This window comes from Apis mellifera, linkage group LG9, assembly GCF_003254395.2.
Source record: "Apis mellifera strain DH4 linkage group LG9, Amel_HAv3.1, whole genome shotgun sequence".
NCBI lineage: Eukaryota > Metazoa > Arthropoda > Insecta > Hymenoptera > Apidae > Apis > Apis mellifera.
The window spans coordinates 2390503-2416875 of NC_037646.1; the positions used below are offsets into that span (position 1 = coordinate 2390503).

Genomic DNA, 26373 nt, shown 5'->3' on the forward strand with positions numbered 1-26373 from the left:
CATTTTTATTATATTTCATTTCTACATTCTAAAATTCTATGTTTCTGTATCTTCTTTATTTAAATTTAATTCTTTATTAAAATTATTTGTACTTTTCATACAGTTTCCTAATTCAGATAATTCTTCAGTTCAAATTTTGCAACACATTATATTTTAAAAATGCTGTTTCATATCTATGAATTATTATTATTATTTAATTATCCTTTAATTATCGTTATATGACAAATCCTGACGATATAAAGAAATAACGTTTCGACTTGTTACATAATCGGTTCGAAGAAGCTTAAAGAAGCTTTACCAGCTTTCTGGAACGATTTTCTACTTCATACCAGATCCAGTCACGGTGATTGCGTTTCTTCCCTCGCTTCGTTCTCTTCTAGCTCCTCTTTCGAATCCGTCGATTCAGTCAATGTTTATTTAGCTTCCCCTGTATACCAATCGAGGGCTACAAATTAAAAGCAACGCCGCCGATGATTCAGAAGAGTTTCCCCTTCGATGTTCGATTTTGCTTTTCCTATACAGATGTACCCCGCTATTCGTTCTCTTCCTAAGCGACTTCTTCGTTCACTTGATCGAGAGATCTTCTTCAACTGACACTCCTTGGGATATGGAAGCAAAGGGATGGAAACAATTTTGGATAGAAACGAGGGGTCCGTTAACAAAAGTATTTAAACATTGGTAAATTTAATTTTGATTGTAATTCGATGCATCATAAATTTAGTTATTTTAATTCAGTTTTGTGGTTTTTTTTTTTTTGAATTAAATCTTCTTTATCCTTCGAGGTAACAAAAGAATGGAAATATTTTTAGATAGAAGCAATAAATATATTTTTTTTAGAAATATATTTGAATATCGATGAATTTAATTTTGATTATTTAATTTGATTTTATTTGTCAAAAGTTTATAATAATTTTGTAAAGAATTTGTTTCAATTTTTATTTGATTGTATTTTCTTTTTTTTTTTTTATAATTAAGAAGAGAAATCAATCAGAAGAGCTTGAAAAAATATTAAAGGATTCAGAAACTAATTAAAGTAAATCAATAGATATTAAAAACGAGATAATTAAAATTTTTAAATATTAGTTTTATATAAAAAGATCTTGATTGATTAGTTGATTTATCAATTATTGATTTAAATTATATTCTAAATTATTTTTTGTGAAAATATGATTTACACTAATTGGTCCCTGAATTTTGTTATTAAATTTTAATTCGTAAATGTGTGTGTACAATTATTAAAGAAGAAAATCAATAAATATTTTTAAATATTTTTAACGATTGCTTGTTAAAAAAAATAAAAACTAAATTGCTATATTTTTAATATTTAATTAAATTTAAACTTCTATTTTATCTATATAATTCATTATTATAATTTTTTCTTAAATTTAAAAAATATTCTTTATAAGAAACAATTAGAGACTGAAATGAAACGAAACGAAAATTTTATAAAATATATTTTAAATGCGAAAACTTGTTAAAAAAAGAACAAAATTAAAAATAAATAATTACATTTCATTTTTCAAAACTAAAATAAACTTCAAATTACATAAAAACTTTTTTCCAAATTAACTTAATCTTAACTAAAAATGAACTTATTTCATCAACGAATACGTATCTCGTTTCTATATTTTTACATTTTTAAATTTCAACATGAATTTCATAATTTTTTTAAAACAAAATCGATAGAAGAAAAACGAACAAAAGATACGATCCCTGATCATTGGTTTCTCAACAGATCTCGGATGATCTCGTACGAGAAAATGCAAGTTCCTATCTTTCTTTTACATAATCTATGGTAGCTGCTTTTACGTTTCACCTATCATTATGCGACTCTATATCCGCTTCTGTATACCATTTGTTGCCTCGTGAATATTTCTGCAGCGGTAAGATACGCTGGTATTCGAGCCATTCATCCGCGTGCCTCGATTCTAACAATGATCGCAGATGGTATACAATCGGGATCCGATGCGTGGCGATAACAGAGCCACGCACCGTTACTTGCAGAAATGTTACGATCCTGGCTCTATGTGATTGCCAATATGCGAAGTATGTCATGTGCGAAGATTCAGTTTTCAGATAATCATCTATCGCCGTTCGATCCGCCACTTGTTACGACCAGTACATCCATTCATGCTGGAAACTGTATTCCGAGGCACACAAAGTATACAGGGTGGAGGAATAGTAAATTCCAAATCTTTTTATAATGCTTTGAAATGTTTTTTTAAAATGAAATTTTGTGATTTTCAAATCGATAGAAATGGGTTAGATTAATTTGGATTAATTTCAAAGAGAAATATTTGAATATTCGTTTTTATTTTTTAATGAAACTTTGCGAGGAGTTATAATTTCTTAAAAATGGGGGTAAAAAAAATTATAATGCTGTCGTGTTTCATTTTTTAATTATCAAAAATATTCAGATTACTCTTTTATAAATATGTATTTCACAATTGATGCAGAGTATAATAACGAAATGTTGAAATTTTGGAATTGATCTCACAAAATAGACGAAATAATTAGTATGTAATTTATGATGTATATGTAATTTAAAAACTTATGATCTACATAAATACGAATTTTCGTTCAAATCAAAATTTTCGATTAATTTCCTTGCTTAAATAGACATTAATCATCTATACCTTATTTATAAATGTCCGTTTATCACAAACACTAATAAATCCGATCGGACTTGCAGTTTGAATTTCTATTGTGTCAAGAATATCCTAGTTTTGTTGATTATTAATGCTTAGTTGGAATTTCGCATAAATGTTAAATGATATTGTTTAAATGTTTCAACTACATATATGGTTTCACTGGTAGTTTTGATACTTATATATATATATATATATATATATATATATATATATATATATATATATATATATATATATATATATATACACGTACATTCATTATATTTGACGTTGTTTGATATTTATACGAAATATAAACTACATCTATGAAAGTAAAGTGATATAATTTATATTTCATTTGTTTTAAATTAATTTTTAAAAAAGTATTTTATTAATGAAACAGAATACATTCAAGTAAATAAAATATTTCAGTATTTTTAATTGAGTTAAGAAAATCATTTTTTATTAAAATCGTTTTGAATATCATTATTTACAATTGTTATTATTTAATGCTTAATTTAATTAATCTTTTATCTTGTTGCAGGTAAGTTCCAGTATCATATTTTATTCATGAAAAGCAACAAGTAATAAGGTAAATACTAATTTATTTATTACTCAATCTTGTTAATTCTTCATAGAAACTATGATTTAACAGAAAATTAACGAGTCATAAATTAAATTATTCTGGAAACATCCAAAAAAACCATCTCTCAATAACTATTCTTAAAAAACACCTACTAACAAAAAGATCTTCGTAATAAAAAAAAAAAAAAAGAATTTTTATTTAAACAAGAATAATTCAACATTAAAAATCCTTTTTCACGATTCTCTTGTACACCGATACCAACCTTTAAATACAAAATACACATGATACGTGATACGTAAACCGGAAGAAAACCGTAATTTTTCGCGCGAGATTCACGTATCCTTACCACGATAATATGTTAATCAGCTGTTGGCCGTCTGGTGTTAAGCCAAAACCATGGCCCATAATTCGTCGGCGTGGGGGTTGCTAGGTCACAACATCCGTTTGCTCCGAGAAAGCGTTGACAGTGGTCAGCCAGCGTGTGTACGGGTTGGTCCAGAGTACGGGCAAGTTTCCGTTTTCCATATAAACAGGATGCGGTGCCTCTACTCGCGGTGCCCGCTGTAACCTAGACAGGGTAAGCGTTAAAGCGGTATCAGTAATTACCAGCGTGTTGGCAAACAGCTAGGCGATGGTGTTCGGGGAACATGCACAGCGTCCTCACCGACGTCAGGAAACTTTAAGTGCTGTCTCTCCTCTCTCCCTCCCCCTCCCCTTCCAAGGGCTCGATTTTAACTATGGCCGCTATCACCAATATTTGATATTCCACGATTTGGAATAAATGATTTGGAGATAATTGGGAATTTTTTTCTAACGAAATTCAGTTATTTAGATATATCGAGGAATTAATTGGGATATTTAAAGGATTATCGTAGCTTTTTATTCATTTTCAATAATATTCATTTGTTATGTTCTACTTAAAATTATATAAAAATTCGATCATTAAAATAGAATAACTTTTTCTTAGAATTGGATTAAATAATTTGAATTTTTTTGAAAATGTAACATTTTCTGATAAGTGTATAATTATCTTATTTTGTTTAGAAATTGTTAAAAATGCAACAAAATATATTCTCTCCCTTTTTAAAGTAGCAAGAGAAAATTTTTCACGTTTAATTAAAATTAAAAACACAAAGTAAACTCGTAAATAGATTTTACTAAATATATCCTATAAAATGAAAATACATTCTAATAGTTAATACATATTTCAAAAAATTATATTATTTAATCCATTTCATCCATATGTTGCCTCTTGTAAAATTAAATATCCGCAATCTCAGTCACGAGTGAGATTATCAATAAAAATTTTCCAAAATCACAAATCGTAAAATACGATATTAAATTAGCAAAACAGTTTAAGTTTTAACACGACTTGAACGACGTAAAATGAAAGTTTAAATCGGTCAACGTGCAACGTCTGCACGTTTTAACGTTAAGATCCCTCGGCTCCCTCGAGACGTCTGTGTTTCCAACTAAAAACGTAATCATTAATAGAACTTTTCCAAGATCAAAAGCAAAATTTAATATTAAATCTTTATTGCTTAACACTGTTACTTTTTAATACCATTTATTTCAGTCCAACTTGCATTAAATATTCTTCAAAACTGAATAAAAATTGTATGTATTATATAACATAAAATAAAAATATCTCACACAGTTTGATCTCAATATAACTTAAAAAAAAAAGTTTACTTATCAGTTAATTCGTTCCTCGATATAAAATCACAACGAGTATCGAATTATTAAAAAAAAGAATCCCATAAATCGACACGAAAATACTGCCCCAAAATAAAAATTTAAATCGGTCAACCTAAGCGCATAAAAATCCCCTTGTCCCCCGTCCCCCGTCTCCATGTCGAGAAAACTCTTTTCCAAGGTCTCATGTATGATAGATGATCGTCCAGCCTTGATCACCGTAACCCTCGCAGGCCTCGATGCATTGTTAATGTCGATCGTGTCCCCACTCTGCCTATTTTCTGCTCACGATGCACCTTCGTCTACGCAATATTGCCCCACAACGAGAAAGGCGGAAGGATAGAGAGATAAAAATAGATAGAGAGAGAGAGAAAGAGAGAGAGAAGGGAAGCATTTGTCCACAGGTCGCGCCCAGGTTTCACGTGTATATAATACACGTGTAGAGGAGCGCCGCGACGTCTTTGTGCTTTCGAAAGCTTGCCCCCGAGGCTTTTTCCAAAAGAGGGGCGCTCTATGAAATATCGTATTCATCGTTACACCGACCTTTGCCTTCGTCCCCCTCGTCCTCCTTTCGAGGCGCCCACTTCTCTTACGCTTCACCCCTCGAGGGAGAGACATCCCCAGACCGAGCAAGACAGAGATAGACAGAGCGTGTAAAGGTAAAGTACAACAGACGCGACAGGGGTACCAACGACGACTAGCAGAAAAATCGATCGCGAGTGCTACTCGGATGGAGGCCTGTGATATCGCGTTATATGTATATATACATATCGGAGGTAGTGATTTCATGCAGACAAACAGATAAACTTTAATGAACATACGGGTGGATGAGATTTTGAATTGTGGATTTTTTTTCTTTTTGTTAAAAGGGAAGATAAGTGAAATGTGAGACACGTGGATGAGATTTTGAATTTTGTATTGAATTTTTTTTTTTTTGTCTTGAAAAGGAGAATGAGAGATATCAGAGTTTTGATATGTATATTTTATAAAGAAATTTGTCTAATTCAAAAATTGTTATTTTAACTTCTTATAGTTTTTATTCAGAGTGATTGTGCGTGGATTTTATTGTAGTTTGTTCACGAATGTCTGAAAAATATTCTACGCATAACATTATTTTACATATTCATGTTTCATTAAAAATAAATTTTTTTGTTTTTTATTATTCTTTCATACATTATTGCAGTTTATTTAATATTTTATTGAATAATTTGAGAGTAACGAATAAAATTCATGAATATACAACGAATTATGTATGAAGTAATTTTTTTTTCAAAATCTTTTTGAAGAGATGAAATCGCTTATCGGAATTTTATCGAAAGTTTTTTTAACTTTTTATAATTTTGGATTCTTGGATTATTTTTTACAATCGAGTGACAAAGCATTAAATTCTATACATTTTATAACATAGAATAATAAATTTCGTTCTATCTTGTATCGTTAATGATGACATGTATTTAAAAAAGCAAAAAAAACATTGAAATTTTGAATAACATTATATTTTGTATACTCGTGAATTTTTATTAAAACTATTAAAATTTTTTAAAAAATTATATTTTTTTTTAACGAATAAAATTTAATTTCTCTTTGTTTAATGAATGTTATTTCAATAAAAGAGAAAATAAGTTATTGTATGATATCATACAATAATTTCAGAATATTAATGAGAAATTAATATTTAATAAAAAAAACTGAAATTTAAAACTAATACTTATCGATTAAAATAAATTATGATTATATTTTCGTATTAATTTAATTATCTGTTAAAATTTATCAGCACTTGAAATTTCATAATTTCCATTTCTCTCAAAAATTGCAATATTTCATATTACCTATTAAAATTTCTCCTTACATTTTTATTTATTTAATTTAAAGTAAAAAATTTCTTAAAGATTACAATGTTTATATTCACGTAAATCTTCGTATAAAATTTCACGATATTATTTTTCAATCAAAAATCAAATCAAATTAGATAAAAAAAGAAATTTCTTTATGTCTATAATAATTAAATAAAATATTTTCAGTAAGTAGTAAGCGCAATAAATAATATTGTCAGCATTATTGATTCTGCAGGATCCTGGATAGAAAACAATCAAGCCAATAATCTGTTTACATCGTTTTGCTACGATTCATCAGAGTCCAATTATCACGAATTAATGTTCGCGCGTATTGCCACCTATATATCATTAAAACTTGTTTGTTGTCAACACTTGAATGCAATTTCATAATTTAAGGAAAAAATGGAAAATAGAAATATTCGAATCTCATTAAGAGTACTCCATATTTATATCATTTGAATGTCACGAAAATATTCCACTGCAAATATCGTACGAAAATCTAGATAATCTTTCTATTAATAAATCATTTTCTTCGAAAATTCGTAAAAATCGTATTTAAAGATTTGTCGAATTCTACAAAACTACACATAAATCACTCTAATAAAGTTTATTTGAAAAAAACATTTTTATTCATAAAAAAATCTTTTTCTATGACTTTGAAATTTGGCAATTTAACGTTAAAATTAAAAAAAAAGCAATGTAAGAAAAATTAACAATCTCTAATTCAAAATATTTTCATCTAAAAATATAATAAATATTTCAATATTACGTATATCTTAACAAAAATATTAACTGATAAGTGTAAACGAACGATTAAATGTCGATTAAGTTTAGGAAAAATAAATTTTTTGATAGAGAAAATTATCGTCAGATGTAAAAGCACCGATTGAATGGATAGTCCGATTGAGTGGAGCTTCGGTGGAGGTTTCCGTAGGTGGAAAACAGGAATGACGTTATCGCTCTTTCAACGAGTGTGTTTTCAAACTGGCGCGCATCAAACGCATCTATCATGTCCCCGTAAACGAAAGATTTCACGGGCAGGGACGTTCGTTTCAATGGCAACGAGTTTGCGGACGAACACCATCCCCCTTCTATCCTCCGCCGATTTTGACGATAGAGAGTTCCTGGCTGTTGCAATCGTTCTTCCTCGTTTTTTTTTCTTTTTCTTTCTTTTTTTTTATCGACGTATCACTTTCGAAAGCGATAAAACGAGTCTTTCAAGGAGCTTTAAAATTTTCCTGTTAGGGATCATGTTAACGACGTTGTTAGAGAGAAGTACATTTCAATGTTGCAGAGGATGAGGAAATGGATATACAAGATATACATTTCTCGTGTGATTAGTACTAGATTCAAGATTCGAATTGATTAATTTTGGATTAGCGACTCTTGGTGAAATTAACTTTCGGTGAAAAGATATCTATCTCTTCGATTTCGAAATATATTTTGGAAATTAACATTTTGAATAGCTTTTTTTCTTTTTTTATAATTGAATCGCATTGAATATGAAGAATATTTTCGATATTAATCATCATGATAATGCACAATTTATTATGAACGTATACTTAAAAATTGTACGTAATAGTTGCCTATAACGTAACAACAGTAATTTTATGCAGATATCGCGAAAATTAGAGCTTAATTACCAACATGCAGAATTTCTCGTTTTTATTCATTGATAGAGAATATTATTTTAACTTTACACATTTAAAATTCAATTTTTCAAAAAATCAAACTTGATAAGACAAAAACTACTTCTATCTGAAATTTCTAATCAAATTATCATCATAATTTATAATAAATATATTTGAATCAATGATTGCAATGCAAGAGGAAAAGGGGAATAAGAGAGCCGAAATTTAAACGATACCGGTAGACGACATTAAGGATATTCCTTCCGTCGTAAAATCTGGCCCCTCCTGGCTACAAATAAGGGAACACGTTTCCATAGTCAATGACACGTAGATAGGTTTCCAACCGTTAAAGGACCGTCGTTTGGATGCGACTCTTCTCCCCGTAACTTCTCGTTATCGCCTCGTGATCCCGAAATCGAAAGAAGAACGATCACGTGCCGCGTCAGCGGAATTCACGAGAAGAAAGAAGAGAAGGAAGATCCAAATCGAGCTTGCCAACTCTCCTTCCCCGAATAATTGATCGAACTAATTGTATTCTCGGAGAAAGAGAGAGAGAGAGAGAGAGAGAGAGAGAGAGAGAGAGAGAGAGAGAGAGAGTTGGCCTTTCGACGCCTCCTGGATCCATTAAGAAATGAGAGAAGTCTTGGATGCGACGATTATGCCCCGCCAACTGTGCGGAGAGCGAGGGGGGAGGGAGGGGGGAATGTGAGAAAGGGACGGAAATGGAGCAAGATGGAGGAGAAAGGGAGACGACAGGTAAGGAAGTGAAAGGGAGAAGGCAAGGAGCAGAAGGCACATTGCCAGCCAACCAGCCATCCAGTAGACCCAATCTTTTTTAAACGCCCCGCTCATTCATCGCGGCCAGACAGTCTCACGATTATAAAGCGCAAATCCTTTTATTCCGCCGTTTCGTTCCGCTGCTCTGCTCTTATTTTTTTGCCACCAACTTCCGCCTCTACCTCCCCCTCCCCCCCCTTCCTCGAGCCTTCCATCTCTGTCCTCCTCCCTCGCCGATATTGTTCGCCCCCTCCTCCCCCCTCCCCAAAGGCTATTTTATTATCCAATTACTCTCATTTGCTTGGCAAAAGGCAAGCACCAAGCACCGAGGTCCGCTTGTGAAGGGAACGAGTGCAAAACGTTAGCCACTTAATTAGCAGTCTGGTGACAGATTCGGGTACCACGTTGTCTGTCGCGATGGAAGAGAGAGGGAGGGAGAGGGAGGAGGAGGCAGGAAGGAAGGAAGGAGCAGTTCGAAAGGAGGAGTGGGAAAAAAAGGTGCGCCTGATGAAAAGGCTTAAAGGAGATAATGGATTCATCTTCTTGACGCGTTGATATTCAGTCGAAATTAAGGGATTATGTTTCGAAATGCTTTCACTTCATCGTGTTTGCGCGTCGTTACGTAAATTGGGATAAGATGTATTTGATCCTCCCCCCTTTTTTTTTGAAACGAGAAAAATTTTGTAATTAGGGAAAATGGATGAAGGAATGGTTAATTTAATTTTCTTTGATGAAATTTATTATAATTAACGTTCGATTTGTAATTTATAAAATATTTGTTTATTATTTTCTTTTTTTTTATCAATATTAATCCTTGATTATTCAATTGATTATCGATAATAAATTGTTCTTGATTGTTATTTATATGTTAGTAAATTATAATAATAATTAATTTGAACGTTTAATTAATAAATAATTATTAATTGATCCAATAAATAATCATCTCTTTTTAATCAATAAATGTTATAAGTATGTTAGATTCTTAATCAATTTAATCTCATTGTAATTTTCAAGTAAATTGAAAAAAATATTTGAATAAGAATTAAAATAAAATTTTTTGTTAATATTCGAATACTTGTTGTGATATGATGTATAGTATTTTTAACTCCAAATGTTTTGTTTAATATTGTCATTTACTTATAATAGTTTATGAAAAAAAAAGAATAATATTCGAAATTATTTAAAATAATAATTATTTTTCTCTAAAAATCAAAAATTTTGGATCAATGATATATTAATATCGAAAATCATTAGTGTAAAGTATTAAAAAATATTTGTAAATTCACTTCTATGATGAATTATAAATTTTACAAAAGTTGTAAGTACAAAATATAACAGATTTTACAATTTTTTTTCTTTCATTAAAACGTTGAAAAGTTTTATTTTTTTTTTTGTCTCTCTATTCTTTTTCTTCTTTTTCTCTTGTTTGCAAGTTGAAGTTGAGTGAGAAGATACAGGAAGAGGAGAGGAGCTTTATACATCGTTAGAGATTCACCATATTTCGTCTATCCATTATTCATTGTAGGTTGGCCTCCCTTGTTCTTTTGTTATGTACTTCCTGCATTAGGAGTCCACAACATGTATCAACTGGTTTTTTGCCAGCTCCTCAACTCTTAATGCGTACATATGTATACATACATACTCCCAGTTGCCAAAGAGATATCGTTTATTGAATAAAGTCCTTACGTCCATAACTTTTTTTCCTTCGAAGAAAAGTTTTTCTCCACTAACGTCTATTACTTGGAGGAATGATATGAAATTCATTGAGAACGTCCAGTTTTTGATGTTTCACGAATGCTTCCAATCATTTCGAGCCTGTTATTGGCAATCAATCTTACTGAGTAATTTATCACTCCTTTGATACCAATTTTTATTGTATTGTATCGAATGATTCATGTAACTGTAACAATTATTTTTATTTTTTTATTGGAGTTAAAAAAAATGCTAGAATAGGAAAAATGAAAATTAAAATAGAAGAGAATTTTGTTTAAGAAAAACTAAGAATCTAATTTTTAAATTCATGAAACTCTGAATGCTAATTTTTTTTGTTTTTGTTTTATAAGAATTAATTATTTGATAAATTTTGATTTTTCAAAAATTTTAGAATTCCATGATGAAAAAAAATTAAATTTTTATGTTTTATTTTCTTTCTATGTAAATTATTCTTATGAATTAGTAAAATCTTATAAATAAAAGTGAATTAATATCATTTTTCTTTTTTTTAAATTATTTATACAAATTATTTTTTATTTAAGTTTTGAAAACTTTAAATCGTGAAAATTTAACATAGTGATCCGAACTTTGAAAAATCATTTTTTCACGTAAAATAATAAATAATTCGTAATTTATTAATATCGTGATATATAATATCGATAGATTTTATGAAAATTTCATGTTATTTTTAATGTTTCCTTATCAATTGACAATTTAATTTCTCTTTAAAATTCTATAATAATTAAATCGCGAATACTGGATTTTTAAAACAAAATTATTTATGAGATAATCCAATATATCCATAATTGAAACAAATTGTCATTATACTCATTTTTCATTTACGAAAATAACGAATCATGCTATAAGTATCAATTATTACATTAAAATTCATCAACTCGATTATTGTTTCATCAAATCGAATCGTGTCACTCTCGTACATCAATGCGCGAAAGTTTATCACGATATACAACAAAATATACATTGAAAATAAACATTAAAAAATTAAACATTAAATTAAATATCGCTTGAAATCTTACTGACAGATTTGCGCTATTTCCACGCTATTTTTTTGCCTTCTTGTAATCCCTCTGCAAGCGCCACACCTATGTGTATCTGGTAGATCCTAAAATATAAATGAACTCTGTCGTTTCCTTTCCTCGTCGGTAGATTGCATCGAAAATTTAAAACTGAATCGGCGGGAGGGGGAGGACATTCGACGATTTTCCTTTACCATTGAAATTGACTCGAATCCCGGATTCCACTCGAAAATCCGGCCAAATATGTTCACCTACACCGATTCGCCTCTGCTAGATCAATGCGCTCCAATGAAATGATTTTCCGAAGCGTCTAAATCTTTCCGCCAACGCGATTGTCGGCCTCAATCTCGGTTAGATTAAATTTTAACCAGAACGAGTATTCCTCCCTCCCCCCCCCCACGGGTTTCTTTCTTTCTTCTTACAAACATTCTCTTTAACCTTTATAACGATACACGCGATACTTTAAACATACATTTTTATCCGTACTCCGAAAATCTAATCTCTCATATATCGTGAATTATATACATTTAATACACTACAATCTCTTAAAAGAAAAAGAAAAGAAAAGAAAAGAAAAAAAGAGAGAAAATGTTAAAATCATCATCGTTTCCTTCTGGACACGAATCCACTCTCGACATACAAAATACATGGCCAAAAAAAAAATAGAGTAGTCGTCGTCCATTCGTGAAATAATTACGCCGGGATACACTGGCCCTGGTAGAAATCGAACGGCAATGTAAAAATGATTTATCGGCCTTAACCGAGCTCCAGCACGCGATTACCCGCGTGCACGAAGAGAGAGAAAGAGAGAGAGAGAGAGAGAGAGAGAGAGAGAGAGAGAGAGAGCGAATCACGATTGTTTCCCTCGGCAATTTCCATTGTTCGCTCGTGGAGGAGGGTGTGAGGGTGGCGTTGCGTATCGCGCGAATCCGCGCTCGTGGTAAATAACAAATGGGTCACGTCTACCGCGTAACCATGATCCATGGAAGTAGCCAGGACGAGGGAGGGCACGATAATGCCCACGTGCAAAGCGTGTTGATGTAGTCGCATTTGGAAACGCGGCCGGAAGAACACGCGCGTGCAACGGAACTGCGTTCTCGGGCATGATTCAAATTTAATATGAATCCTGGGGAGGGGAAGAGGGATGCGTGCCTGGGAAAATCCTGTAAGGATTCGAATCTAATAACGTCTTGTTCGAGAGGATATCTGGCGGCTCTCTGTCAACAGCTGTGCGCGAATTGAATAAAACTGGTGAGCCGTGGAATGCTGGAAAAAGAAAAAGAGGAAAAAAAAGAGAAAGAGAGAAAGGAAGACACGGTGGAATATGGAGTGTTAGAATTAATAAGAGGATGTTGATTATTTTTGGAATAGAATATTTTTTCTTTTGTGATTATTACTTTATTGGCCAATAATATCGAAGAATTGTAATTGAAACTTCGAGTATTTTTGGATATTTATTTTTTCTTATAATTATTATGATTCTATTAAGTTGATTAATAAGTAACTGAAAAATAATAAAAAATTATTTTGAAATATTCATTTTTTTATAGGATTAAAGTAAAATCGAAATTGGTTTTCATTCTTTTATTAGATATTAAAATTTTTATTTGAAATGAATATAAGGATTCTGTGTAATATATTTTGAAGCCATATTTATCAATGTATCAAAAGTTAGAATTTTTTTATCATTTATATTATTTTTAATCATTTTTTTATTCAAAATAATAGAAAAATTAACTTAATTTAATTAATTTAATTTTGCAATCTTTTTTTTCTCTTTTTATTTAAAAAATTCAATTCAATAATTGAAATCAAGTTAATACATATTCCTTTACTTCTTATTATTCTTATTATTTACTATTAGCTATTATCCGATCACAATTAGTCAGTGTTCACGCGTATTTAATAAATTGAAATAAATTTTCGAACGAAGCCTTAAATCTTATTTTTAATCATCGTGGTAGCTCTTTGACTTTTATCTTTAAGATACTTGAATATGATGCAAAGATTGCTTGCGCAGTTTGAAGTTCTGAATAATTTGAGGCTCTATGATGCAATATACACGGTTAGTCTTGAATAATTAAAATAAATGTTTTATACGCGCGGGCGCATATAATGTCTGTATCTTTTTCCACGGATTCCGCGATATTATTTTGTGTCCTATGCGCGGTGGGCGCTTGATAAAACCTCGTCCAATTTATTCCTCTCGTGTCAACTCCATTAAATTTGTTTCATAAAAAGGGTCGACTTTTCATTACGAGTGGTCTCTGACGAAGTCAAAGAAGAGTGTGAATTTATTATGATACCGTGCGACCATCGTGGCGACCATAAATTTATGTTGGAAATACGAGGTGCAGAAATGTGTTTGATGTATCCAGTAAAAATTCAAACGTTAAATCAATATACATGAAAAATTAAATTGACATAAATTAGGACATGTATTGTATGTATACTTCAATACTTTAGAGAGAATAAATTTGATAAATTTAATAAAGATGTTTGTGCAAATGCATATCTTTATAAGAAACAAATATTATTTTGTTATAAGAATATTTAAAAAACATATATTTTACTCTTTTATTAAACTATATGATTTTCATACATATATTTTGTATATTACACATGTGTATTGTTTATACATTTTTATTACGTATTTTGTGTATATTTAACATTAATTTACTGACAATATTGAAAAAATTATTATATTAAAACTTATTGAAAATAATTATTAAAATATATTGGAAAAATTATCGTATATTGTGATTTAAATGGAACAAATAAAATTAATGGACACGTTTATGCAATTAAAATATGTTAAATATTCAAGAAATATTATTGACAATATATTATATAAAACATATATATATATATATTATTATATTATATATTTATCTTTTCATCTTATTTTCATTATATGAATATTAAATGAATTTTTTTTTCAAGTTTTGTATTATTAATATTAATATAATATAGTATTAATATTTTTACTATATTATTTATTCATAGATTAAGGAAGATTTTATATCATAAAATGGAAGTAATCATATTTTTATATAAAATCAAAAATCTTCTGTGAATTCATCATTTATAATAAATATTTATTAACATTAATTATTCCAGATAGAGAAAAATTAAGAATTAGAATTTATTTAGAGATAATAAAAAATGAAAATTGTTATTTCAATTAAAAATTTTTGGCTTATATATATATATCTGAAATTTTATTATCGTCTTTGTTTTATTGTATTTTATTTCTTTTATCATTTAATAAACTTCTAAATATTTTTTCCTAAATTATATCAGCAAGTTTTTCTTGTAAATATTATAGTTTATATTTTTGTTAAATAAATAATAATAACTGAACTTTTCATCTAAAATTTATGTACATATTACATATTTAACACTTGATAATAGCCTACTCAATATGTGTAATATATTTATTTAAAATATCTATATGAAAATGTATCATGTAAAATATATATTTTACATAAAAATCAATTTATTATTTATATATATATATGTATGTATATACATTAAAAATAATGCATACATAATTCGTAACAATTTATAATAATTCGTACATTCAATCATTTATTACATTTAATCGTCGTAATATTTTTCAATACCTTAAAAACACTCACACTCTGTCCTCATGCCATTATTCATTTTTCCATTATTTGTAAAAATTTTTCTACCATGAGAGTGAACAATCGAAAACTGTTTTGCTTTTTTCGAAAAGCAAGTGGTCGACTAAAAGTAATACCGTAGTTTTCCGATAAAAATACATCTTTGGTCATAGCGCCGTTTCAAATTGTCTACGCGTATCTCTCCCTCTCCAATTCCCTCTTTCTTGAAAAACAAACGGTCGAAATCTGAAAAAATTTCACATTCGCTATTCGCCATCGCGCCTTTGAAATTCGATTTCCAGTCGCGCTTGAAGAGGAGGTCGACGGTGAAAGAGATGAAAAGGGTGGTTGAATCAGAAAGGAGAGGTGTGAATTTTGGCGGCTGCGGTAGTTATAGCATTAATGACTGTCTAGTTCAAAGGGAATTCGAAGATGAATTCAGGGAGCCGTGTAACGAGAATACCACGAACGAGGTAGACGCAGGACTATGTATATTAATGTATCCGTCTCGACAAACTGCCAACGATTTTTGGACGCTAAACACGATTTTAATTCATCGTTGTAATCTTTTTTCCCTCCGCCTCCTCCTTTTTTCGTGTGAAAAATTTTTTTCAGAAAAATTCGAGAGGAGAGAAGAAACTAATTGGACAGTAGGTTATCTTTCAATGATGATGGGTCGATTAACGAGAATTTCGATGAGAAGTTAACAGATTATTCGATAACTAGGTTAAGTTTATAGAACAGGATGTACAATCGTACATCCCTTTCGATCGAGTTCATCGAAATCCAACTGTTTTTGACGCGTTTCATCTATTTTAGTTAGTTTTGTTTCTGAAGTGAACATTTTCGGACAATGAAACGAGTTATTTATAATAGATCTGTTTATTTTGTAGAGTCGTTGTTGTGGATTGTGGAATTTTTGTGATTTAATAGGTTTTTTTCGTTGATTCGTTTTTGAATAAATTATCTTTATGCGTTTATTTCGAGTCTGTTATTTGCAAAAGGATAACTTTTTTTATGACGTTTAATAATTATTTTAAAAAACCTTGAATTATTTACTTTCTTCTGATGATTGTGAATATATAAATATGATAAAAATATAAAAATTATCTATTTTTTTCATATTTAACCCGGATAGATAAACAAATTTATCACACATTGAATAAAATACAAGAATGATAAAAATTTAAACAGTTACTATTTGTTAAAAGAGAATAATCTTTTTTTAATTTTCAACGAACATTAATTCGTCATAAATAAAATATCTAATACGTATGATTAATTCTATTTTCAATTACTAGACACGCAACAGATTCAGATAATATATCACATAATATATGAAAATTATGAAAAGTTCGTGAAAAAAATTTTCGAAAAACAAAAATCAGGAAACTATCGAAACTATCGCGATAAATAAGTCAAAAAAAGGATGATTCGGATAGAAATTCTTTGTGATGCATGAAAAACGAACGAACAAACCTAGCATGATCGGTTAACTCGTTATCGTAAAGCATCGTAAAACGCAACGCGCGTGGGCGATGAAAAGATCGTTAACACAGTCGAACATTTTATTAGCACTTCGCTCCGGATCAAAGCCATTAATGGCCGCGTCCGTCGATTCCATGGTCCCTGGTGTCAATCGACTGGAACTGACCGATGTTGAAAAACGCGTGTAAAACCTGCAACCAATACTACCGGCCACGTTAATAATTATTTTTCGTTTCACGAATTTATGCGGGCACACTACGAGTTTACATTTCGCGTCTATGGAATTATTATTTTAATTAAGTAAATATTTTTAGTTGCGTATTATTTTTTTTTTTCCCACTTTAGAAAAAGTACACATATTTAAACGCCATTGCGAGATAAAATGTTCTAAATAATGTTCTAAAATGGAAATATCTAGTTTAAAATGCTAATGAGTTTTTTTTAATGTTTTTTTAATGTTTTTTTTAATCGTTATTAATAAGATAATTGTTTAAATGATTGTATTTTTTTTTATTAAAAATTTTTTCTTTTTTTCTTTCTTTCTTTTTTATGTGAATATTTTGTTGAAAAAAATGGAATTGAATAAACGAGAAAAGGTAATAATGGAATTAACGTGAAGCGTGTAAGAAGTGTCTGATTATACGCAGTCTTCTATCACTTTTATTTTCTCAGTGGTGTAAGTAAATCATTCGTACGAGCGAAGTTATTTAAATGATTTAATTTAAGAAAATAATAGTTGAAAATTATAATATTCTTAATAAATAAAATGAGCGCTATTTATTTCAAAAATTTAATATCGGTTAAAAAAATGGCGCCAAAATTAATTTATAGTAACAGCGAATATATGTATAAATGTATCTTCATAATTTTTTTTTTTTATAATTTTAAAATATGTAAATAAAATAATTGAAATAAAAAAAGAAATTGATATTTTTTTTTATAGCAAATATCTTTGATACTATTTATTTATTATTTGGGTAATTCTTTTTATTAATCATCTATTTAATTAAGCATTAAAATAATATTTATGAATTTGAATTTTTACAAATTATTATTTTCAAATAAATTTAAAAGATTATCAACTTATTTTCTAATTGTTGATTAATTGAACAAAGCGTAGTTATATTTAATTTAGACTATTTGAATCATTGCAGCTGTATATACTATATTATTATATTACATGCATACGAAGGTTATATTATATCATATCTCTATTTATTCTACATTTACATATATTTATACGTTAATTTTACATATAATTTTTATTAATTTATCAATAGACAACTCCATTTTCTATAATAGTAATGATTATTTATTTTCATCAATTCGTGAAAAATACAGGACAAATAGATAGAATCGACAACGAAACTTCGAAGTTTACCTACGTCCTATCGTGCGAACAAAGATAACCTGGTTGAATCCATAGGTCGCTGTGTGTATCGCGTCCATAACTCTACATTAAGATAATTAAACGAATTAGAATGTGCAGCTTGTGACCTCGAATCTCTTAACTAACCTTTGTACGGTCAGTTTGCAAGTCTCGAGCTAATATTTGGGATCCAATTTGAAAATGTGTTTCATTGCGTATATAACATTAAGTAAACTCAATGTGAGAGATCTATATAATGCAATACATACTCTTCTATAACTCGTGTATTCTTCAGAATAATGTAATATTTTTATTTTTTATTGAATACTTTTACACAAAAATCTTATGATATGAGACTTTAATCAATAATATTTATTTATATTAAATTTTTATTATGTAAAATAAATTCTTTCACATCTTTTATATTATTTTATTCTTTTATAGTTTTGAAATTTTTGAACAAGAATGTTTAAAATGAAACAAAAGAAACAAAATTGTATAATTATTTTTTAATAATTATAGAAAAAGATTAATTTTTTAAAATTTTATTGCATAAAAGATAATTTCTGTAAAAAATTAATATTTGAAATGATAATGTTTAAATATCTTTTTAATTTATTCCAAATTTAATTCTCACATTCTCACTCTTTGTCCAAAATTATTTATAGATAGAAAGAAACAATATTTTTTAAAGATCAAAATTAAATTATCGTTATTTGCTGAATGAAAATGTATAAAATCGATAAAAATAATAATTTTTAGATAAAAAATTTTGATTTTATTCAAATTCAAATTCTGTCACTTAAATATTACTATAGAAGCAATTCTTATTCCTTTTATAGTAGCATAAATAGCAAAAAAATAATTTTACTTTAACATAAACAAATTTTTTTATAAATTTAAGAATAAAACTGAAATAAAATTGAATTTTTTTTATAGCTTGTTCAAACTAATAGCTGGTTCATCGCGTAATTTAATTTAGGTAAAGCATTCGAATAGGTTGTCTATCGAACTCTGTTTACTTTATAAAAGTTCGTTGCACTGGTATACCATTTACTGTAAAACGATATTGCGAGAGAGAACTAACAATTCCATGCAGAACTTCTATTTCTATCCTTTGACAAAGTTGATTTCGAAATCGAATCATAAAATCCACCAGTTGAAGTGTAGCCCAACTGTAATCCCTTTTTTCGCCATTTCTCTATCCTCTACAATAATAATGGAATGTAACAGCACGAAAATGTTCGTAGTAATTAAATGAAATGTAGTAATTCCTTTCTTTATTTTTGTTAAATTCCAACACCGAAATGGTTCCATAATTATTTTATGGAACAATTACTTCTCGCCATATTTTTTCACCGACTTTTATTTGCTCTTCTCATCGTTATAGCGGCAATGGATTTCAACTTTGCCAAGAAAAAATTCGAGATAATACATTCAGTTTGATACGTATCTTGAATAAAATGAAATTTTTTTTTTTTCTATTAAGAATTACAAAAAATTTGAAATATTTCTTTTGAAATGTAATTAAAAATTTTATTACAAATCATGAGAATTTCATTGATTGTCAAAATATTTGTAAAATTTAATCTATCCATGAAACAAACTTTTATCAAATTTTATTTTCTGAAAATAAAGTATATTCACAAACAAATATAGAAGAAAGAAATTGATAAATTGATAAAGATATGATTTATTTTTCTATATTTTACGTCGCTAAAATAGTTATGGTGGAGAAATTTGTTACAAAATTTTATCACAAGAAAAAATAATTATTAATATAACTCCTTAAAAAAATTTTAATAGTTTATCCTCCTAACATTTTTAGTGTTATAAAGAACAATGGCGTAAGTTTAACGTTTAATTTAAAGTTTATTTAAACAGGAGTGTATAAATCCTGTGTAAGTATGTATAGCAGTGATAATGAAACACCGTACACCGTATTCGATAGTGTAACTCGTGTTTGGGAGGTGCGAAGCAACTTCAAAGGTAGAGGTACAGAATTTAATATTACCTTCGGTGAAACGGAACGTGAAACCTTTAACCCAGATTCTTTGTACTTACTCTTCAACACGTAGATCACGGTACAACATGAAAAATCAGAGTGTTAAATTCGTTGTATTTTTTTTCGGCTAAAAAGCCGAAAGTTAATTCCTAAAAATGTTTCGATCGTGATTTTGTCGTAATTACTGTACGGAAAAGTAGAATTAAATGCTCTATTATTTTAGACTTACTTAGATTGGATTAAGTTAATGATAAAATTAAGGTAAAAATGAAATTAATCTTAAATTCTATATTTTTAAAGGATATTATTTTATTTGGAATGAAAATAAAGGAACAAATAATTATTTAAAATACGATGGAAAATTAATAATACGCGAAATAAATATATTTATAAAATTTTATTTGAGGAATGAATTATATTATCAAGACTATATTAATAATTATTTAATTTCTGAAGAATTAATATTTTGGTATCTTTAATATTTATGTACATATATAAAAATAATCTGAATAAATATCAATTCGTCAAACGTATCTGGATATTTATAAAAGTAAAGAAAGTAAAGAATTTTTCATATATACCTTGATATTAAGATTGCAGGTGTTCATGCATAGAAAATTTAAAGATTCACATTTTTGGGCATAAGATGCAAAATAGGATTTCATGGACGAACCGATATATGACTAACATTAAGGGTCAGAAGGAAAACGTGGATCAACCCGTGCCACACGCTCGCCGAGAGCAATTTGGATTAAGGATGGTGGGTCTTGTAACTTGCTATCAAGTGATATATCTGGAGGTATATCGTCATGGGATATTCGTTAGTTCACCCCGTGAAAACTTTCAGGGGATATTCGTTACGGTTATATACGTATGTAAAATGAGAATTACACGAATTAAATTTAACAAATATCTGAAATCTCTTCTTTCCTTATCTCAAACATATTTTAAATAATAATAAATTTTTCTCTTTTATTTGAATTTTGAGATTGATTGAAGAATCTAACGAATTTTATTAATAATTCTAACAATCTCTTTTATTTTTCTTCCTTTTTTCTTTGATAAAAATTTTTAACTTTTTTACCTTTAATGAAATTTCGAACTAATGAAACTTGAATATTTTATATCTAAATTACAAGAGGTTGATTCATATAAAATCATATTATGAGCTTATATATATTAAATATACATATTAGATTATAATTCTATTGAAGATTTCTGTCTGATATTCACAAATCCATATCAGATAAAGCGAAATGACCTCAAAATTTTCATTCTTTAGAATCAACTCTCCAAAAATATTTCATACACATATGCGAAATTTCTCAAGAAAACCGATTCCTTTTACGAACAGGGACGAAATACCATGGAGGGGAGTATTGTACAACCTGTCGAAGAATTTTCTCGCCGTTTGACGCGATCCCTCGCGTTACGTGAAGGAATCACCGGAGGCGAGGTAAGGGTACGTTGCCGAATTACCAGAGTTATTTTTGTTGGTGGCGGACCGATTTGCATTTAAACAAGCCCGCCGTGTCCCACCGGGATTGCCGAGGCTGCCGTTCACGAAGGGGTAAGGGGTCGTTGGTCCGTCTGTCGTCACCTCGAAACCAAAAGCGGGATCAATTTAACCGGGTATCGACTTTACTGCTGGTTTTATTATCCTGTTTACTATCTTCCTCCCCCGCGCTACACGCCTGTTAATCTATCGTGTATCAAAAACGTGCAGACGACGTAGCAAGAAGTTGGCTCCTTATACATTTTTATTGGCCTATTATTCGGCCGTAATCCGAATCCATCGATGGAACGGCGTGGCATAATGCGAGACATCGCGGGGGATAAAGAGCCTGTCGTTTCCTGCATCGGCGAACAATGGAAGGGTGGATGAATAGTTAAATAAATTTTATCGTGGTCAGAATGAAGAGAGAAAGAGAGAGAGAGAGAGAGAGAGGGGAGAGAATGAAAGGAGGAAATGACGATGCTTGCGTGGATAAAAATCGCGTTATTGCCGTATGGTAAATCGAATGAAGGATTGATTGTCTCAAATGGGATGAGTTAGATATTTATGCGTATGGGATACGAAGTCGTTGGATGTTTTTAGTTTCTTAATAAAGTTAATACGTTTATTTGAAAGGTAAAATTATTCGTATAATTTAATCATTAAAATGAAGATAAATGTTTAAGAGAAATGTAATATTTCGATCGATGATTTTATATAATTAATTGTTATTAATTAGAAATTAAAAAAAGATATTTAAATTTTAATTTTGTAAAATTTACCAAAAGAAAGAGAAGAAAAGTAAAATGGTGCTCTTATTTTCATGTTTTTCTTTGCGTTTCTCGTATGATGAGAGATTTTCATAAAAATAAAGTTAAAATAACTATCTTTAATCTAAAAGAAAATTTTTATAATCCCAAAAAAATAATTGCTTTGTCATATCGTCTTTTTTCTTATTGGTTATTAATCGGTGATATTTTATAACCACTGTAGCTAAAAGACTAAAAAATATATAGAGATTTAAATTTAAAAAAAAAGAAGAAAAAAATTTACGAAAATTCAATTCATGGACGCAATCAATATTCTTTGATAAAGAGATATTAATGACCGAGGTAGACAATATGTATGCGCTCTACATATTTGCAAGTAGATAGAAATAGTTGATCGATATGCAGCTGTGAAAAAGCATTATATGCTAATATTCGCTTAAATTTTACGCGTTTTCAGGAATTATGGTAAAATCAGCTAAATAGCGTGGCGTAATTTAAAGACAGTCGTGGCTCGTTAAAGGATGTGGGAGAATCGAGAGAACAAAAGATCTTTTTCCACGAAACATAATAACTTCGTAATATTCTGATTTGCATCATTCCCATAAAACGAGATAATTTATCAACCTAACAATTATTTAATCTTTCGAGTGAAAAACGAAAACTAGTTAAATTAAACGTTGGAATAATAATATTATATATCTCTTCTTCATAATGTTTTTCAAAAGGAGGCTTAAAATTTAACTTGATAAAAATAAACTCTAAAAATAAGCCTTTAAATAATAGAATTTAAATAAATAAAGGTTTTAAATGATAGATATTGAAGTAAGATTTAAAGAAACATTAAAAATATCATAATCATAATAATAACAAAAAAATATATATATATGAAATATCAATGGAATATCATTTTGAGGAAAGAAATACGTTTATTAATTCGTTTATTAACACAATTATCTATTGAAAAGAATAAAAATTGGCATAAAAATAGGGATAATAAAAATTGACCTAAAAGTTTAAAGCCTGGAAAACGCATACTGTTTCGCTACTGAATTAACAAGATACGAACCGAGAGTATACTTTGCAGAGATGAGAAGTTAGCTAGCGGGCCGACACAGAGGCAAAAGTGGTACTCTGCTCGCTCTGGCTAACTCTATGTACCTTTGATGCACCCGATGTCTCCCCACTTTTGAATTCTTGCCGTACACTGACCTCTTAGGTAGCGATAGAATAGATTACAGTTGTTGGATTTTGTTAATCAGTTGCGAACACTTCAAATTTCTACTTCTCGTTTGCTGGATTACGTTTAGAACTTGCAGTAATTTTGTACGAAAAGTGAAACTTATTATTAGATTTCTCAACAACGTTCTAAAAATTAAGTATTTAGTTGTTTGCCCATAAATTCGATAATAGATTGTGTATGATTTGTATAATTGTAAAATCGTGATATGAATAAAAAAAAGTTAAGAATAATTGAAACGATAATTTTTTGTGTTTTTTAAGAAAATTAAGATTGAAAATTTATCAAATGTACATGAAGTTGATTTATTCTTAGATACAAATGTAATATAATTGGCAATTGTTTTAATTATAGAATAAAACTTTTCCGTTTAAGATATTATTTTTGGCAAAAACAAATTCAAAATCATTCATCCCTATATTTTTAATTTATTTTTCTAGAATAAGATTCAAACTGGTTTCATCAAAATTATCTGTTCATGTTCAAATAGTCGACAAATTTTCTCCAAAATAGTCTAGCATAAAAAAATGTTATTTTATTTTTTCTTTATATACCTTTATGTACCATAATTGTCAATACATTCGATATATCATTAATAAAATGGACGAAAAAAATAATTTCATTAAATTATATTCTTCTATTTTTTATCGATATAAATTCTAAATATTATATTGACGTTAATTTAAAGCGAATTCAAGCAGTTATTCCATGTCAGAATGTGAACAGAACGAATAGTGAATGAAAAAGAGAGAAAGAGAAGAGATCTGGTTAATACTGGAAGTATCGTTATTATTTTCGTTTTAATATTCGACTTTGTAATTTCTGAAGTTGTTATGCAAATCTAGATGGACGAATTATTAGGCATAAAGCAGTAGTCACGAAGCTGAAAGCAGCAAAACAACGGTCAGAATTCTCCCTTCGCTCCAGTTAATTATGATAATGAAGCGTCATACACAATTTGTATACGTTATATATTATTCTATTATAAATTATCAAATGTATGATACATGTAGTTCGTACACGAACATATTACTCACATTAATATTTGGATATTATCTTATATCTAAATTTATTATTATCTACAAAAAGGATTATTTGATCTTATTATGCTTATAGCATATTATAAATTGTTAATATATTTATGGGAGGATCAATTTTGCAGACGAAAACAAGTACAAAAGTTGATACACAAAAATATCGATTGAGTTATAAACATGAATTGATGATGATTAAAAATTTTAAACTTGAACTTATCTTGCTTATAAATGAGCCTTAATAAATCTTAATTTCTTCAAGGATAATTTAAAATGTTAAAGACAACTTTGCATTTTCAAAGCAGTGATTGTGAAATAGAATAAAATATTATCAGTGTTTGCATAAACGATGAATTTTTCATTTTTACAGTTGAGAAATTTTGAATAATCTAACAGATTTTTTTTTCTTAGAATAATTTTAATTAAAAAAAATGAAGCTAAACATATAAATAGTGTCCCTGAAGAAGAGATTAATTGACTTTATCTAACTTAATCTTACTTACTGTTCAAATCGATCAACAAGTGTTTCTCTACAAGTTAATCTCATTTTCTTTTTGTCACAACTTTTGAACCATTATCGATTCACATTTTGATGCGTATCATTTCTCTTTACGACATATCTCGAAATCAAAATCGTAGCCTCTTTTTTGCATAATTGCCCAATAAATTATTCAATTTTATCCTCAGAAACAATTTTTATCCATCGTGTATACACTTTTCTAAAGTGTATTTCTATTTTTTCACGTTGTCGTTAAATTGGCCATCGTTCAGTCGCAGCTGCATTCAAATGAACGAATATCTCGACTTAATCAGTATCTCTTGGTGAATATTCGGCCAGGTCCGTGTAACGTTTGGCGGAGCACCGTACGCATTTACATCGACCCGTTGGTACGCAGCTCGAAATATGCAAAACAGATTATCTAGGCGACTCGGTTGCAGCCAAAATGGATAACACGTATCTACGGCGAAGTCGTTAGATTATTCATTAAAAGTCTTCTTTATGTATGTATATTTTTAACATTTATTCGAGTTTAATAGGGGAGCAATAAAATCATTAATAAAGTCCAGAGCCGATACATTTGTATATATATTGTACGTATATTCAAAATATCCAAACACTAGCTTAAATTTAAAATAGAATACATAATTCAACGATTAAACAGTTATAAATAAAAATAATAACTTACGATGAATATTATGGAATGTATTATTATAGAAACGATTTTTAAGAATTAATTGTACTTAACAATTAAATTAATATAAGGTATATTAAAAATTGTGGTAAAAGTTGAAAAAATAAATCGAAAATATAAAATAATAATTTTCGATATTGGGTTTTGTTTTTCAAAAAAATGATTATAAAGTTTTAATGAATAAGACATTTGAATATTTAGTATGGAAAATTTTATAAATGTAATACGTGTGTATAAAATTTATTTAACTAA

The 26373-nt window shown here is 29.0% G+C and overlaps 1 protein-coding gene across 5 annotated transcripts in view; it reads left to right on the top strand.

The window, feature by feature from the left end:
• LOC413382 (SAM and SH3 domain-containing protein 1) overlaps nucleotides 1–26373 on the top strand; it is a 468674-nt gene that overhangs the window by 318313 nt on the left and 123988 nt on the right. For 3 of the 5 annotated variants that reach the window (XM_006558129.3, XM_016914098.2, XM_016914101.2), the window contains exon 2: nucleotides 21747–21854. The exons of 1 other annotated variant lie outside the window; for it this stretch is intronic. In XM_006558129.3, coding sequence (XP_006558192.2) covers nucleotides 21747–21854 — 108 coding nt within the window. The remainder of the gene's footprint in view (nucleotides 1–21746; nucleotides 21855–26373) is intronic. One more of the 5 variants, XM_016914100.2, reaches the window with a different exon arrangement.